A 13,756-nucleotide genomic window follows, 5' to 3' on the forward strand; every position below is an offset into this window, starting at 1 on the left:
TGTACTGTAGACACACACATTCGCACGCCCGCCCGCACACACAGACACACAAATACACACACACACACACACACACACACACACACACACACACACACACACACACACACACACACACACACACACACACACACACACACACACACACACACACACACACACACACACTGAAGCACCCACAATCCATTGTGTGAACCTTTTGAACGTATTTTCCACACATTCTCTCATTGACATAAACAGTCACGGTTCTTTTTTAAAACTGGTGGTGTACGTGCGTATGTGTGTGCGTGTGTGAGTGTGTATGTTCACTTGACTCTGTCCAGATGAGTAGCGTGTCTTTTTAAACTTTCCAGCTGTTGGTGACAGCTGTGTGACTGGAAGAAGGAGAGAGGGCGAGAGAACAAAAGAAAGAAGAGGGAGAGGATAGAGACAGAAAGAGTGAAGGAGAGAGAGGGTAAAAAAGAGAGAAGGATAGATGGGAAGAAATAGAGGAGAGAGAAGAAGATAGATAGAGAGGAGAGAGAGAGAGAAGAAGATAGTAAGGAGAGAGAAGAAGATAGAAAGGAGAGAGAGAGAAGAAGATAGAAAGGAGAGAGAGAGAAGAAGATAGAGAGGAGAGAGAGAGAAGAAGATAGAAAGGAGAGAGAGAGAAGAAGATAGAAAGGAGAGAGAGAGAACAAGATAGAGAGGAGAGAGAGATAGAAGATAGAGAGGAGAAAATAGAGAAGATAGAGAGTAGAGAGAGAGAAGAATATAGAGAGGAGAGAGATAAGATAGAGAGGAGAGAGAGAGAAGAAGATAGAGAGGAGAGAGAGAAGATGATAGAGAGGAGAGAGAGAAGAAGATAGAGAAGATAGAGAGAAGAAGATAGAGAGAGAGGAGAGAGAGAGAAGATAGAGAGTAGAGAGAGAGAGAAGAGAGAGAGGAGAAGATAGAGTAGATAGAGAATATAGAGAGGAGAGAGAGAGAGAATAAGATATAGAGAGAGAAGATAGAGAGGAGAGAGAGAGAGAAGAAGATAGAGAGGAGAGAGAGAAGATGATAGAGAGGAGAGAGAGAAGAAGATAGAGAAGATAGAGAGAAGAAGATAGAGAGAGAGGAGAGAGAGAGAAGATAGAGAGTAGAGAGAGAGAGAAGAGAGAGAGGAGAAGATAGAGTAGATAGAGAATATAGAGAGGAGAGAGAGAGAGAATAAGATATAGAGAGAGAAGATAGAGAGGAGAGAGAGAGGAGAGAGAGATAATAAGATATAATATATAATAATATATGCCATTTAGCAGACGCTTTTATCCAAAGCGACTTACAGTCATGTGTGCATACATTCTACGTATGGGTGGTCCCGGGGATCGAACCCACTACCCTGGCGTTACAAGCGCCATGCTCTACCAACTGAGCTACAGAAGGACCACGAAGGTACGAAGGACCACAAGATATAGAGAGAGAAGAGAGAGAGAAGAAGATAGAGAGGAGAGAGAAGAATATAGTGAGGAGAGAGAGAAGAAGATAGTGAGGAGAGAGAGATAGAAGATAGAGAGAGAGAGAGATAAGATAGAGAGGAGAGAGAGATAAGATAGAGAGGAGAGAGAGAGAGAAGAAGATAGAAAGGAGAGAGAAGAATATAGTGAGGAGAGAGAGAAGAAGATAGTGAGGAGAGAGAGATAGAAGATAGAGAGAGAGAGAGATAAGATAGTGAGGAGAGAGAGATAGAAGATAGAGAGAGAGAGAGAGAGGAGAGAGAGATAAGATAGAGAGGAGAGAGAGAGAGAAGAAGATAGAGAGGAGAGAGAAGAATATAGTGAGGAGAGAGAGAAGAAGATAGTGAGGAGAGAGAGATAGAAGATAGAGAGAGAGATAGAGAGGAGAGAGAGATAAGATAGAGAGGAGAGAGAGAGAGAAGAAGATAGAAAGGAGAGAGAAGATAGAGAGAGAGAGAGAGAGAGAGAGAGAGAGAGAGGTGATAGATAGGAGAGAGTGGAAGAAAGAGAGGAGAGAGAGAGAAGATAGAAAGGAGAGAGAGAGAGAAGATGGAGAGAGAGAGGAGAGCGAGAGAGAAGAAGATAGAAAGGAGAGAGTGGAAGAAAGAGAGGAGAGAGAGAGATAAGAAGATAGAGATGAGAGAGAGAGAAGATAGAAAGTAGAGAGTGGAAGAAAAAAGAAAGAGAGAGAGAGAAGAAGATAGAAAGGAGAGAGTGGAAGAAAGAGAGGAGAGAGAGAAGAAGATAGAGAGGAGAGAGAGAGATAAGAAGATAGAGATGAGAGAGAGAGAAGATAGAAAGTAGAGAGTGGAAGAAAAAAGAAAGAGAGAGAGAGAAGATAGAAAGGAGAGAGTGGAAGAAAGAGAGGAGAGAGAGAGAAGAAGATAGAGAGGAGAGAGAGAGAAGAAGATAGATAGGAGAGAGAGAGAAGAAGATAGAGAGGAGAGAGAGAGAAGAAGATAGAGAGGAGAGAGAGAGAAGAAGATAGAGAGGAGAGAGAGAGAAGAAGATAGATAGGAGAGAGAGAGAAGAAAGAGAGCGATGGAAAGGGGGAGACTGATAATAATAAGGTGTATATATGTATATATATATATATATATACACTACCGGTCAAAAGTTTTAGAAAACCTACTTTCCTTCACTCTGCCCCACTCAGCCCAAACCAGATGGGATGGCGTATCGCTGCAGAATGCTGTTGTAGCCATGCTGGTTAAGTGTGCCTTGAATTAAATAAATCACAGACAGGGTCACCAGCAAAGCACCATCACACCTCCTCCTCCGTGGGAAATACACATGTGGAGATCATCCGTTCACCCACACCACGTCTCACAAAGACACTGCGGTTGGAACCATAAATCTCCAATTTGGACTCCAGTACAAAGGACAAATTTGCACCGGTGTAATGTCCTTGCTCGTGTTTCTTGGCCCAAGCAAGTCTCTTCTTATTGGTGTCCTTCAGTAGTGGTTTCTTCCTTTCCTGTGGCGGTCCTCATGAGAGCCAGTTTCATCATAGCACTTAATGGTTTTTGCGACTGCACTTGAAGAAACTTTCAATGTTGGACTGCCGTGTCTCTTTGCTTATTTGAGCTGTTCTTTTTTTCAATTTTGTGGTATCTAATTGGTCGAGAGCTGTGTGTCTTCCAAAACACAACCCAACCAAGCTGCACTGCTTCTTGACACAAAGCCCACTTAACCCGGAGCCAGCCACACCAATGTGTCGGAGGAAACACAGTACACCTGGCGACTGTGTCAGTGTGCACAGGAGTCGCTAGTGTGTGATAGGACAAGGACATCCCTGCCTGCCAAACCCTAACCCGGATGATGCTGGGCCAATTGTGCTCCGCCCCATGGGTCTCCCGGTCACAGAGCCTATTTGAGCTGTTCTTGCCATAATATGGACTTGGTCTTTTACCAAATAGGATTATCTTCTGTATACCTCCCCTACCTTGTCACAACATAACTGATTGGATCAAACACGTTAAGAAGGAAACAAATTCCACAAAGAAATTCCACTTTTAAGAAGGCACACCTGTTAATTGAAATGCATTCCAGGTGACTACCTCATGAAGCTGGTTGAGAGAATGCCAAGAGTGTGCAAAGCTGTTATCAAGACAAAGGGTGGCTATTTGAAGAATCTCAAATAAAAATATATTTCGATTTGTTTAAAGCTTTTTGATTACTAGAAGATTCCATGTGTTATTTTATAGTTTTGATATCTTCACTATTAGTCTACAATGTAGAAAATAGTACAAATAAAGAAAAATCCTTAAATAACTATGTGTTCTAAAACTTTAGACCGATAGTGTACAGTGGGGCAAAAAAAGTATTTAGTCAGCCACCAATTGTGCAAATTCTCCCACTTAAAAAGATGAGAGGCCTGTAATTTTCATCATAGGTACACTTCAACTATGACAGACAAAATTAGAAAAAAAATCCAGAAAATAACATTGTAGGATTTTTAATGAATTTATTTGCAAATGATGGTGGAAAATAAGTATTTGGTCAATAACAAAAGTTTATCTCAATACTTTGTTATATACCCTTTGTTGGCAATGACAGAGGTCAAACGTTTTCTGTAAGTCTTCACAAGGTTTTCACACACTGTTGCTGGTATTTTGGCCCATTCCTCCATGCAGATCTCCATGCAGATACACCCTCAGAGAGTGGGGTCACAGGAAGGCAGAGACAGATGTAGACAGACCAAAAAGAGAGAAAAACAGGGGAACTAATCTGTGAAAGGAAGGGAGGAGGGGAACCAACTGAAAGGAGAGGAGAGAGTCACAAAGGCTTACAGTATATACAATGTATGTGTGTGCGTGTTTGTAGAGTATTGATGAGTTAATGCGAGCTGATCACATATCAAGAGCTGTGTGTGTGTTTCTGTGTCGGTGTGTGTGTGGTAACCTCTGAATATCCCAGCAGTAGGTTTATGATGTGCTCAACACAAAACACTACTATGAATATCCCAGCAGTAGGTTTATGATGTGCTCAACACAAAACACTACTATGAATATCCCAGCAGTAGGTTTATGATGTGCTCAACACAAAACACTACTATGAATATCCCAGCAGTAGGTTTATGTTGTGCTCAACACAAAACACTACTATGAATATCCCAGCAGTAGGTTTATGATGTGCTCAATACAAAACACTACTATGAATATCCCAGCAGTAGGTTTATGATGTGCTCAACACAAAACACTACTATGAATATCCCAGCAGTAGGTTTATGATGTGCTCAGCACAAAACACTGAATATCCCAGCAGTAGGTTTATGATGTGCTCAACACAAAACACTGAATATCCCAGCAGTAGGTTTATGATATGCTCAACACAAAACACTGAATATCCCAGCAGTAGGTTTATGATGTGCTCAACACAAAACACTGAATATCCCAGCAGTAGGTTTATGATGTGCTCAACACAAAACACTGAATATCCCAGCAGTAGGTTTATGATATGCTCAACACAAAACACTACTATGAATATCCCAGCAGTAGGTTCATGATGTGCTCAATACAAAACACAAAACACTGAATATCCCAGCAGTAGGTTTATGATGTGCTCAATACAAAACACTACTATGAATATCCCAGCAGTAGGTTTATGATGTGCTCAACACAAAACACTACTATGAATATCCCAGCAGTAGGTTTATGATGTGCTCAATACAAAACACTACTATGAATATCCCAGCAGTAGGTTTATGATATGCTCAATACAAAACACTACTATGAATATCCCAGCAGTAGGTTTATGATGTGCTCAATACAAAACACTACTATGAATATCCCAGCAGTAGGTTTATGATGTGCTCAATACAAAACACTACTATGAATATCCCAGCAGTAGGTTTATGATGTGCTCAACACAAAACACTGAATATCCCAGCAGTAGGTTTATGATGTGCTCAACACAAAACACTACTATGAATATCCCAGCAGTAGGTTTATGATGTGCTCAACACAAAACACTACTATGAATATCCCAGCAGTAGGTTTATGATGTGCTCAACACAAAACACTACTATGAATATCCCAGCAGTAGGTTTATGATATGCTCAATACAAAACACTACTATGAATATCCCAGCAGTAGGTTTATGATGTGCTCAACACAAAACACTACTATGAATATCCCAGCAGTAGGTTTATGATGTGCTCAACACAAAACACTGAATATCCCAGCAGCAGGTTTATGATGTGCTCAACACAAAACACTACTATGAATATCCCAGCAGTAGGTTTATGATGTGCTCAACACAAAACACTGAATATCCCAGCAGTAGGTTTATGATGTGCTCAACACAAAACACTGAATATCCCAGCAGTAGGTTTATGATGTGCTCAACACAAAACACTGAATATCCCAGCAGTAGGTTTATGATGTGCTCAACACAAAACACTGAATATCCCAGCAGTAGGTTTATGATATGCTCAACACAAAACACTACTATGAATATCCCAGCAGTAGGTTTATGATGTGCTCAACACAAAACACTACTATGAATATCCCAGCAGTAGGTTTATGATGTGCTCAACACAAAACACTGAATATCCCAGCAGTAGGTTTATGTTGTGCTCAACACAAAACACTGAATATCCCAGCAGTAGGTTTATGATGTGCTCAACACAAAACACTGAATATCCCAGCAGTAGGTTTATGATGTGCTCAACACAAAACACTACTATGAATATCCCAGCAGTAGGTTTATGATGTGCTCAACACAAAACACTATGAATATCCCAGCAGTAGGTTTATGATGTGCTCAACACAAAACACTACTATGAATATCCCAGCAGTAGGTTTATGATGTGCTCAACACAAAACACTACTATGAATATCCCAGCAGTAGGTTTATGATGTGCTCAACACAAAACACTACTATGAATATCCCAGCAGTAGGTTTATGATTTGCTCAACACAAAACACTACTATGAATATCCCAGCAGTAGGTTTATGATGTGCTCAACACAAAACACTACTATGAATATCCCAGCAGTAGGTTTATGATGTGCTCAACACAAAACACTACTATGAATATCCCAGCAGTAGGTTTATGATTTGCTCAACACAAAACACTACTATGAATATCCCAGCAGTAGGTTTATGTTATGCTCAACACAAAACACTGAATATCCCAGCAGTAGGTTTATGCCTTTTCCATTGTCAGTGTTACACTGTAGCCGGTTGTAAAAGATTGTTACAGTAATGTATACCTACTCAAATACACAGGTTAAATAAAAATACATAAATAAACACACATTGTCATTTATTTCCAAATTGTAAAACAGGAAAAACATTCAGTAAGATAAAGGGTTTTCTGTACAAAAATAAAAAATGAAAGTGGCTCATTCTTTCAAAACTCTAAAAACAAAGACAAAAACGCAAAAATGTTTAAAAGAATAAAAAGGCATTAGGTTGCATCCTGCCTCCTATTTGGGTCTGGCCACAGCACAAGCCATGTTATCCCTGGCTAAACAGCACCTCATCTACATCACAAGCCATGTTCTCCCTGGCTAAACAGCACCTCATCTACATCACAAGCCATGTTCTCCCTGGCTAAACAGCACCTCATCCACATCACAAGCCATGTTCTCCCTGGCTAAACAGCACCTCATCTACATCACAAGCCATGTTCTCCCTGGCTAAACAGCACCTCATCCACATCACAAGCCATGTTCTCCCTGGCTAAACAGCACCTCATCTACATCACAAGCCATGTTCTCCCTGGCTAAACAGCACCTCATCTACATCACAAGCCATGTTCTCCCTGGCTAAACAGCACCTCATCCACATCACAAGCCATGTTCTCCCTGGCTAAACAGCACCTCATCCACATCAAAAGCCATGTTCTCCCTGGCTAAACAGCACCTCATCTACATCACAAGCCATGTTCTCCCTGGCTAAACAGCACCTCATCCACATCACAAGCCATGTTCTCCCTGGCTAAACAGCACCTCATCTACATCACAAGCCATGTTCTCCCTGGCTAAACAGCACCTCATCTACATCACAAGCCATGTTCTCCCTGGCTAAACAGCACCTCATCCACATCACAAGCCATGTTCTCCCTGGCTAAACAGCACCTCATCCACATCAAAAGCCATGTTCTCCCTGGCTAAACAGCACCTCATCTACATCACAAGCCATGTTCTCCCTGGCTAAACAGCACCTCATCCACATCACAAGCCATGTTCTCCCTGGCTAAACAGCACCTCATCTACATCAAAAGCCATGTTCTCCCTGGCTAAACAGCACCTCATCTACATCACAAGCCATGTTCTCCCTGGCTAAACAGCACCTCATCCACATCACAAGCCATGTTCTCCCTGGCTAAACAGCACCTCATCTACATCATCACAAGCCACCAAAAGCCCCCACATCAACTTCACCACATGCATCCTCCATTGCCTGGAGAAGAGGCGTGTGAGGGGATGACGGTCATACACCTTCCACCACGATGCCGGAAAAAACTATTCAATTGTGTTTAGGAATGGGGAATATGGTGGGAGGTATAGAACAAATTGTGGGAGGTCGAGGGACCAGAGCAGCCCGGTGGAAACTCACGTTGTCCCAGATGACAACATACCTGGGCTGCTCTGGTCCACCCCTCTGCTCAGCTGGAATGAGGATGCCGTGTAGTGTGTCCAGGAATGTGATGAGAAGGGCGGTGTTGTAGGGACTAAGGTTGGCATGGTGATGGCTAATGCCTTGCTGGCTAACGGCTGCACACATGGTGATATTCCCTCCACGCTGTCCAGGGACATTCACAATGGCACGGTGGCCAATAATGTTCCGGCCCCTTCTTTTGGCTCGGCTGAAGCCAGCCTCATCAATGGTTTATATAAACGTGCTGAATTGCAGCGGCATCCAGCGCCAAGATAATGTAATGGATTCAGTTGCTCTGTAATACACGGTCCAATGTAGACAAGCCCACCTGGTGAATGTTACTGAATATTGTGTTGTCTGAAATGTGGTTCTGGATGTCTCCTAGTCTAATGGTATTGTTTGCCACCACCACGGTCTCCTGTTCTGGTGTGAACAGCCGGTGTCTTCCACCATTCCACCATCTCTCAGTTCTGGTGTGAACAGCCGGTGTCTTCCACCATTCCACCATCTCTCAGTTCTGCAGAAGAACCACAAATATGATATGATTGGTTACAGTAAGCTAAAATAATCTATTTTATTTCAATATCAAATGACATTACTGTAACGTTGGGTAACAATCACTGAGTAACATAGGCCTACTGGTATGTCGGACTGCAGTATACATAAAGAGCATAGTGTAGATGGTAGGTAACTTACCGGTTGTTATTTCTGAATGTACGAATGATAGATACAACCGTGTAGCAGCTCAGGTTGAGCTGAACTCTCTGCCCAGCATCCCTCATACTCAATTCATGGTTGAGCACATGGTCAATCAATGTGGCCCTGATCTCATCTGAGCCGTCCGTCGTTGTCGTTCTCCTTCACCTCTGTCTCTGGCTCTGGCTCTGGCTCTGGCTCTGGCTCTGGCTCTGGCTCTGGCTCTTGATTCACCATTGACTTCCATTTTCCTCCACAACAGGAGAGCTCATCTGTGGCCTTTTATAGTGCTAAAGCTCTGATTTCTAAGTGAACCATTCAGCAGCGAGTGTTTACACCTGTGAGGAGTGGGTGTTTCCAATTGGTGTATAGAGCTTGGTATTGTGATTGAAGTTGCTTTCCAAAGGGACTGAAGATAATTTCATTTTTAATGTTGAGCCTAACGTAGAGAAATGTGTGTAGTGTGCCCTCTTTATTAGTGCTTTGTGTGTGTGTGTCCCTCTGGGGGTTAAAGTGATTTACAGGTAGTCCTATGATCTTCACTGTTCCTCTATTGGAGAAATATATCAGGTGTGCAGGGTTAGACTCCAACTGTAGTTTCACTCTCCTCACTCCCTTAAGAATGCTCAAACTGTCTCCAGTACTTCTCTATTGGCCTGACTCGCACGTGCATAAAAAACACTTACACACACATTCAGACATACAGCTCAGTGTTGGATAGAAAAGCTGGGTGGATTTATGTGTGTATGGCTGATCCCAGAGAGTCTATTATTTCCATATGCTGCTTAGTGCATCGGCCCACTGTCAGAGCGATCATGAGACAATGGTGTGTGTGTGTGTGTGTGTGTGTGTGTGTGTGTGTGTCTGACTAATACCTCTCCTATTTTATGCTTGCCCTCTTAATTTGTATGACTCTCTCTCATCTCTTCTTCTCTGTCGATGACCAGCCTTAGGGTTGGGCATGACATTATAGCCTCAATTGTCAATACTTGGGATCTACAGTACTGACATGTATTTGACCCTCTCTCCCTCCCTCCCTCCCCCGATCCCCCCCCCCCCCCCCCCCCCTCCCTCCCTCCCTCTGTCTGTCAGGTATGTGTAGGAGGTGCAGACTCCAGAGCAGAGCAGTGCGCTTCCTACAACAACCAGGAGTTTATGGGCAGACTGTACGACTGGGAACCTTTCACTGAGGGTAAGTTACACACACACACACACAGACGTGCATACACATACACATGCACACACACTTGTTAATGTGTATGTAGTTGTGTATATGATTGTTTAAGCCTGCCCAATCCACTGCAACTCACATTCTGATTGGTGGTTCCAGATATATATATATATATGAGAGAGAGAGAGAGAGAGAGAGAGAGAGAGAGAGAGAGAGAGAGAGAGAGAGAGAGAGAGAGAGAGAGAGAGAGAGAGGGAGAGAGAGAGAGAGAGAGAGAGAGAGAGAGAGAGAGAGAGAGAGAGAGAGAGAGAGAGAGAGAGAGAGAGAGAGAGAGAGAGAGAGAGAGAGAGAGAGAGAGAGAGAGAGAGAGAGAGAGAGAGAGAGAGAGAGAGAGAGAGCAAAAAGAGAGAGAGAAGAGAGCAAAAGAAAGAGAGCTCTATATACCCTTGTTCTCACAAAACATTCCCCCCTCTGTTTTTCCTCTCATTTGTCCAACATCCCTCGTTCACTTTCTTTCTCCTGCCAAGCTTCTCCTCCCATCACTGACTGAGCAGAGAGATTCCTACTGGGTGAGATAAAGACGGAGAGAAGGAGGGCAGGGGGGAGAGAGGGGACAGTGACACAAGATTGAGGGAGAGTGTGTGTGTGCGTGCGCATGTGTATTTGTTGGACAGAATGAGAGTGTTGGAATGTGAGAGAGTGTTAGAATGTGTGTGAGTGAGTAGTTGTCTTTGTTTTAGGACCGAACTAGAGAGAGGGAGAGGGAGACAACTGTAAACAGAGATTTTGGGAAAGACAGAGAAAAGAAAAGAAAGAACGAGAGATGGGGAAGAGAGAGGACAATTATAAACATACATAAGGATTAAGTGAGCGAAGGGAAAAACAGGAATGGGGGGGAGAGAGGAGGGAAAGAGAGACAGCTGTAGAATGATATCATCAAGAATTTGTCACTGTCCTGACAGATTAATGCATATGTGTGTGTGTGTGTGTGTGTGTGTGTGTGTGTGTGTGTGTGTGTGTGTGTGTGTGTGTGTGTGTGTGTGTGTGTGTGTGTGTGTGTGTGTGTGTGTGTGTGTGTGTGTGTGTGTGTGTGTGTGTGTGTGTGTGTGTGTGTGTGTGTGTGTGTGTGTGTGTGTGTGTCTGGGAAAACTACCATGTAAATTGCCCTGAGTGCTAGTGTGTGCGTGTGTAAATGTGTATCAGTTGGCAATACAGCCCCTCTGCTGACAGAACTATGACATCATAGAGCTACATAGACCAGGAAGCGTAGAGCTATAAAACCACTGATCTATGAGACCAGAGATCTAGAACACAACACATAGCATGCTAGAGAGGCTGGAGGCAGCATAGGGCCTCAGTCTAGTACCTGTGGACTGGAGTGTGTTGCTGCTTAACAACAACAGAAGGCTTCTGAAATTTGACCCAACAACCCACTGGCTATTGGTCCTTCTCTGTAACCTGTAGGCTATCTGGCTCTATTGTTTCTCTGATTGAAGACAGGAGTTTTTCCTCACCAATTGTTTTTATTTAACCTTTATTTAACTAGGCAAGTCAGTTAAGAACAAATTCTAATTTACAATGACGACCTGGGACCAGTGGGTTAACTGCCTTGTTCAGGGGCAGAACGAAAGATTTTTACCTTGTCAGCTCGGGGATTCGATCAAGCAACCTTTTGGTTACTGGTCCAATGCTCTAACCACTAGGCTACCTGCTGCCCCAAATGACCTGACCTGATCTGATCTACAGTCTGTAGACTGAGGCTGTATATCTGTGATGAGAGAGAGTCATGGTCAGGGTTGGGCTGATCTATGTGGACTGAGGCTGTATATCTATGCTGAGAGAGAGTCATGGTCAGGGTAGGGCTGGTCTATGTGGACTGAGGCTTTATATCTATGTTGAGAGTCATGGTCATGGTCAGGGTAGGGCTGATCTATGTGGACTGAGGCTGTATATCTATGTTGAGAGTCATGGTCAGGGTAGGGCTGATCTATGTGGACTGAGGCTGTATAGCTATGCTGAGAGTGAGTAATGGTTAGGGTAGGGCTGATCTATGTGGACTGAGGCTGTAGATCTATGATGAGAGAGAGTCATGGTCAGGGTAGGGCTGATCTATGTGGACCGAGCTTATATCTATGTTGAAAGATTCATGGTCAGGGTAGGACTGGACAGACAAAGCCTTTGTGTTGTGTGTGTGTGTGTGTGTGTGTGTGTGTGTGTGTGTGTGTGTGTGTGTGTGTGTGTGTGTGTGTGTGTGTGTGTGTGTGTGTGTGTAGCGTACATATATTTACAGGTGTGTATACAGTATGTCTCTTTGCCAACAGACCACTCCACTCACTTCCTCTGTCTACACACTGGACGTCTGTGTAAACTAACTGCTGTTCCTGCTCCACACAACTGAACTCAACATACAGGATGTTAATGCTCATGTAAATAGTTATTGTTAATATCACAACATGCTAGCTACACAGTGATTTATTTCATTTCCTTCCAGAATGCAGTCATGACAACAATTCATAGCACTACTAACATGGTGTTCATTCCATGCACAAAAACATCAACAGTTGAGCATCCCATGACATGTATAGTATAAGCCTGGATGCTGATTGGCTGAAGCACTCCTTGTTTACTGTTCTATTTAAGTTGGTAACCTGTTGTTGTGGTTTATGACCAATATACCACAGCTAAGGTTTAGTGGTATATTGGTAGTGGTATACTCCGCGTTGCATCGTGCATAAGAACAGCCATAAGCCGTGGTATATTGGCCATATACCGCACCTGCTTCATTATAATACAACTATGTTATACAGTAATAACTACAGTACCTATCACATTTACATAAATAGTTCCCATATATTTCTTTCTTCTTACAGTATGTAAACGCAGCAAAAAAACAAATGTCCTCTCACTGTCAGCTGTGTGTTTATTTTCAGCAAATGTAACGTGTGAATATTTGTACGAACATAACAAGATTCAACAACTGAGACATAAACTGAACAAGTTCCACAGACATGTGACTAACAGAAATTGAATAATGTGTCCCTTAATAAAGGGGGGTCAAAATCAAAAGTAACAGTCAGTATCTGGTGTGGCCACCAGCTGCATTAAGTACTGCAGTGCATGTCCTCCTCATGGACTGCACCAGATTTGCCAGTTCTTGCTGTGAGATGTTACCCCACTCTTCCTCCAAGGCACCTGCAAGTTCCCGGACAATTCTGGGGGGAATGGCCCTCGCCCTCACCCTCCGATCCAACAGGTCCCAGACGTGCTCAAGGGAAGATGCGGGCTCTTCGCTGGCCATGGCAGAACACTGACATTCCTGTCTTGCAGGAAATCACTCACAGAAGGAGCAGTATGTCTGATGGCATTGTCATGCTAGAGGGTCATGTCAGGATGAGCCTGCGGGAAGGGTACCACATGAGGGAGGAGGATGTCTTCCCTGTAACGCACAGCATTGAGATTGCCTCTAATGACAACCTGTCTGATGATGCTGTGACACACCGCCCCAGACCATGACGGATCCTCCACCTCCAAATCGATCCCGCTCCAGAGTACAGGCCTCGGTGTAACGCTCATTCCTTCGACGATAAATGCAAATCCGACCATCACCCCTGGTGAGACAAAACCGCGACTCATCAGTGAAGAGCACTTTTTGCCAGTCCTGTCTGGTCCAGCAACGATGGGTTTGTGCCCATAGGCAACGTTGTTGCCGGTGATATCTGGTGAGGACCTGCCTTACAACAGGCATACAAGCCCTCAGTTCAACCTCTCTCAGCCTATTGCGGACAGTCTGAGCACTGATGGAG

The 13,756-nt window shown here is 43.5% G+C and overlaps 1 protein-coding gene and 1 long non-coding RNA gene across 8 annotated transcripts in view; one reads left to right on the forward strand and one right to left on the reverse strand.

Moving 5' to 3' along the window:
* LOC127927336 (ADAMTS-like protein 4) overlaps positions 1 to 13,756 on the forward strand; it is a 121,408-nt gene that overhangs the window by 68,089 nt on the left and 39,563 nt on the right. For both annotated transcript variants that reach the window (XM_052513574.1, XM_052513573.1), the window contains exon 5: positions 9,875 to 9,974. In XM_052513574.1, coding sequence (XP_052369534.1) covers positions 9,875 to 9,974 — 100 coding nt within the window. The remainder of the gene's footprint in view (positions 1 to 9,874; positions 9,975 to 13,756) is intronic.
* Positions 6,754 to 7,949, reverse strand: LOC127927338 (uncharacterized). 6 transcript variants are annotated; one of them, XR_008127010.1, is made up of 4 exons: positions 7,607 to 7,696; positions 7,349 to 7,520; positions 7,177 to 7,262; positions 6,760 to 7,133 (listed from the first exon to the last, which is right to left on the reverse strand). It is a non-coding gene; the product is annotated as an uncharacterized LOC127927338 (long non-coding RNA). The 6 variants fall into 6 exon arrangements; XR_008127011.1 differs by having other exon boundaries at positions 6,754 to 7,305; positions 7,607 to 7,702; XR_008127009.1 differs by lacking the exon at positions 7,607 to 7,696 and adding an exon at positions 7,736 to 7,949 and having other exon boundaries at positions 6,761 to 7,262.

The sequence above is a fragment of the Oncorhynchus keta genome, unplaced genomic scaffold, assembly GCF_023373465.1.
Source record: "Oncorhynchus keta strain PuntledgeMale-10-30-2019 unplaced genomic scaffold, Oket_V2 Un_scaffold_1315_pilon_pilon, whole genome shotgun sequence".
NCBI classification, from domain to species: domain Eukaryota; kingdom Metazoa; phylum Chordata; class Actinopteri; order Salmoniformes; family Salmonidae; genus Oncorhynchus; species Oncorhynchus keta.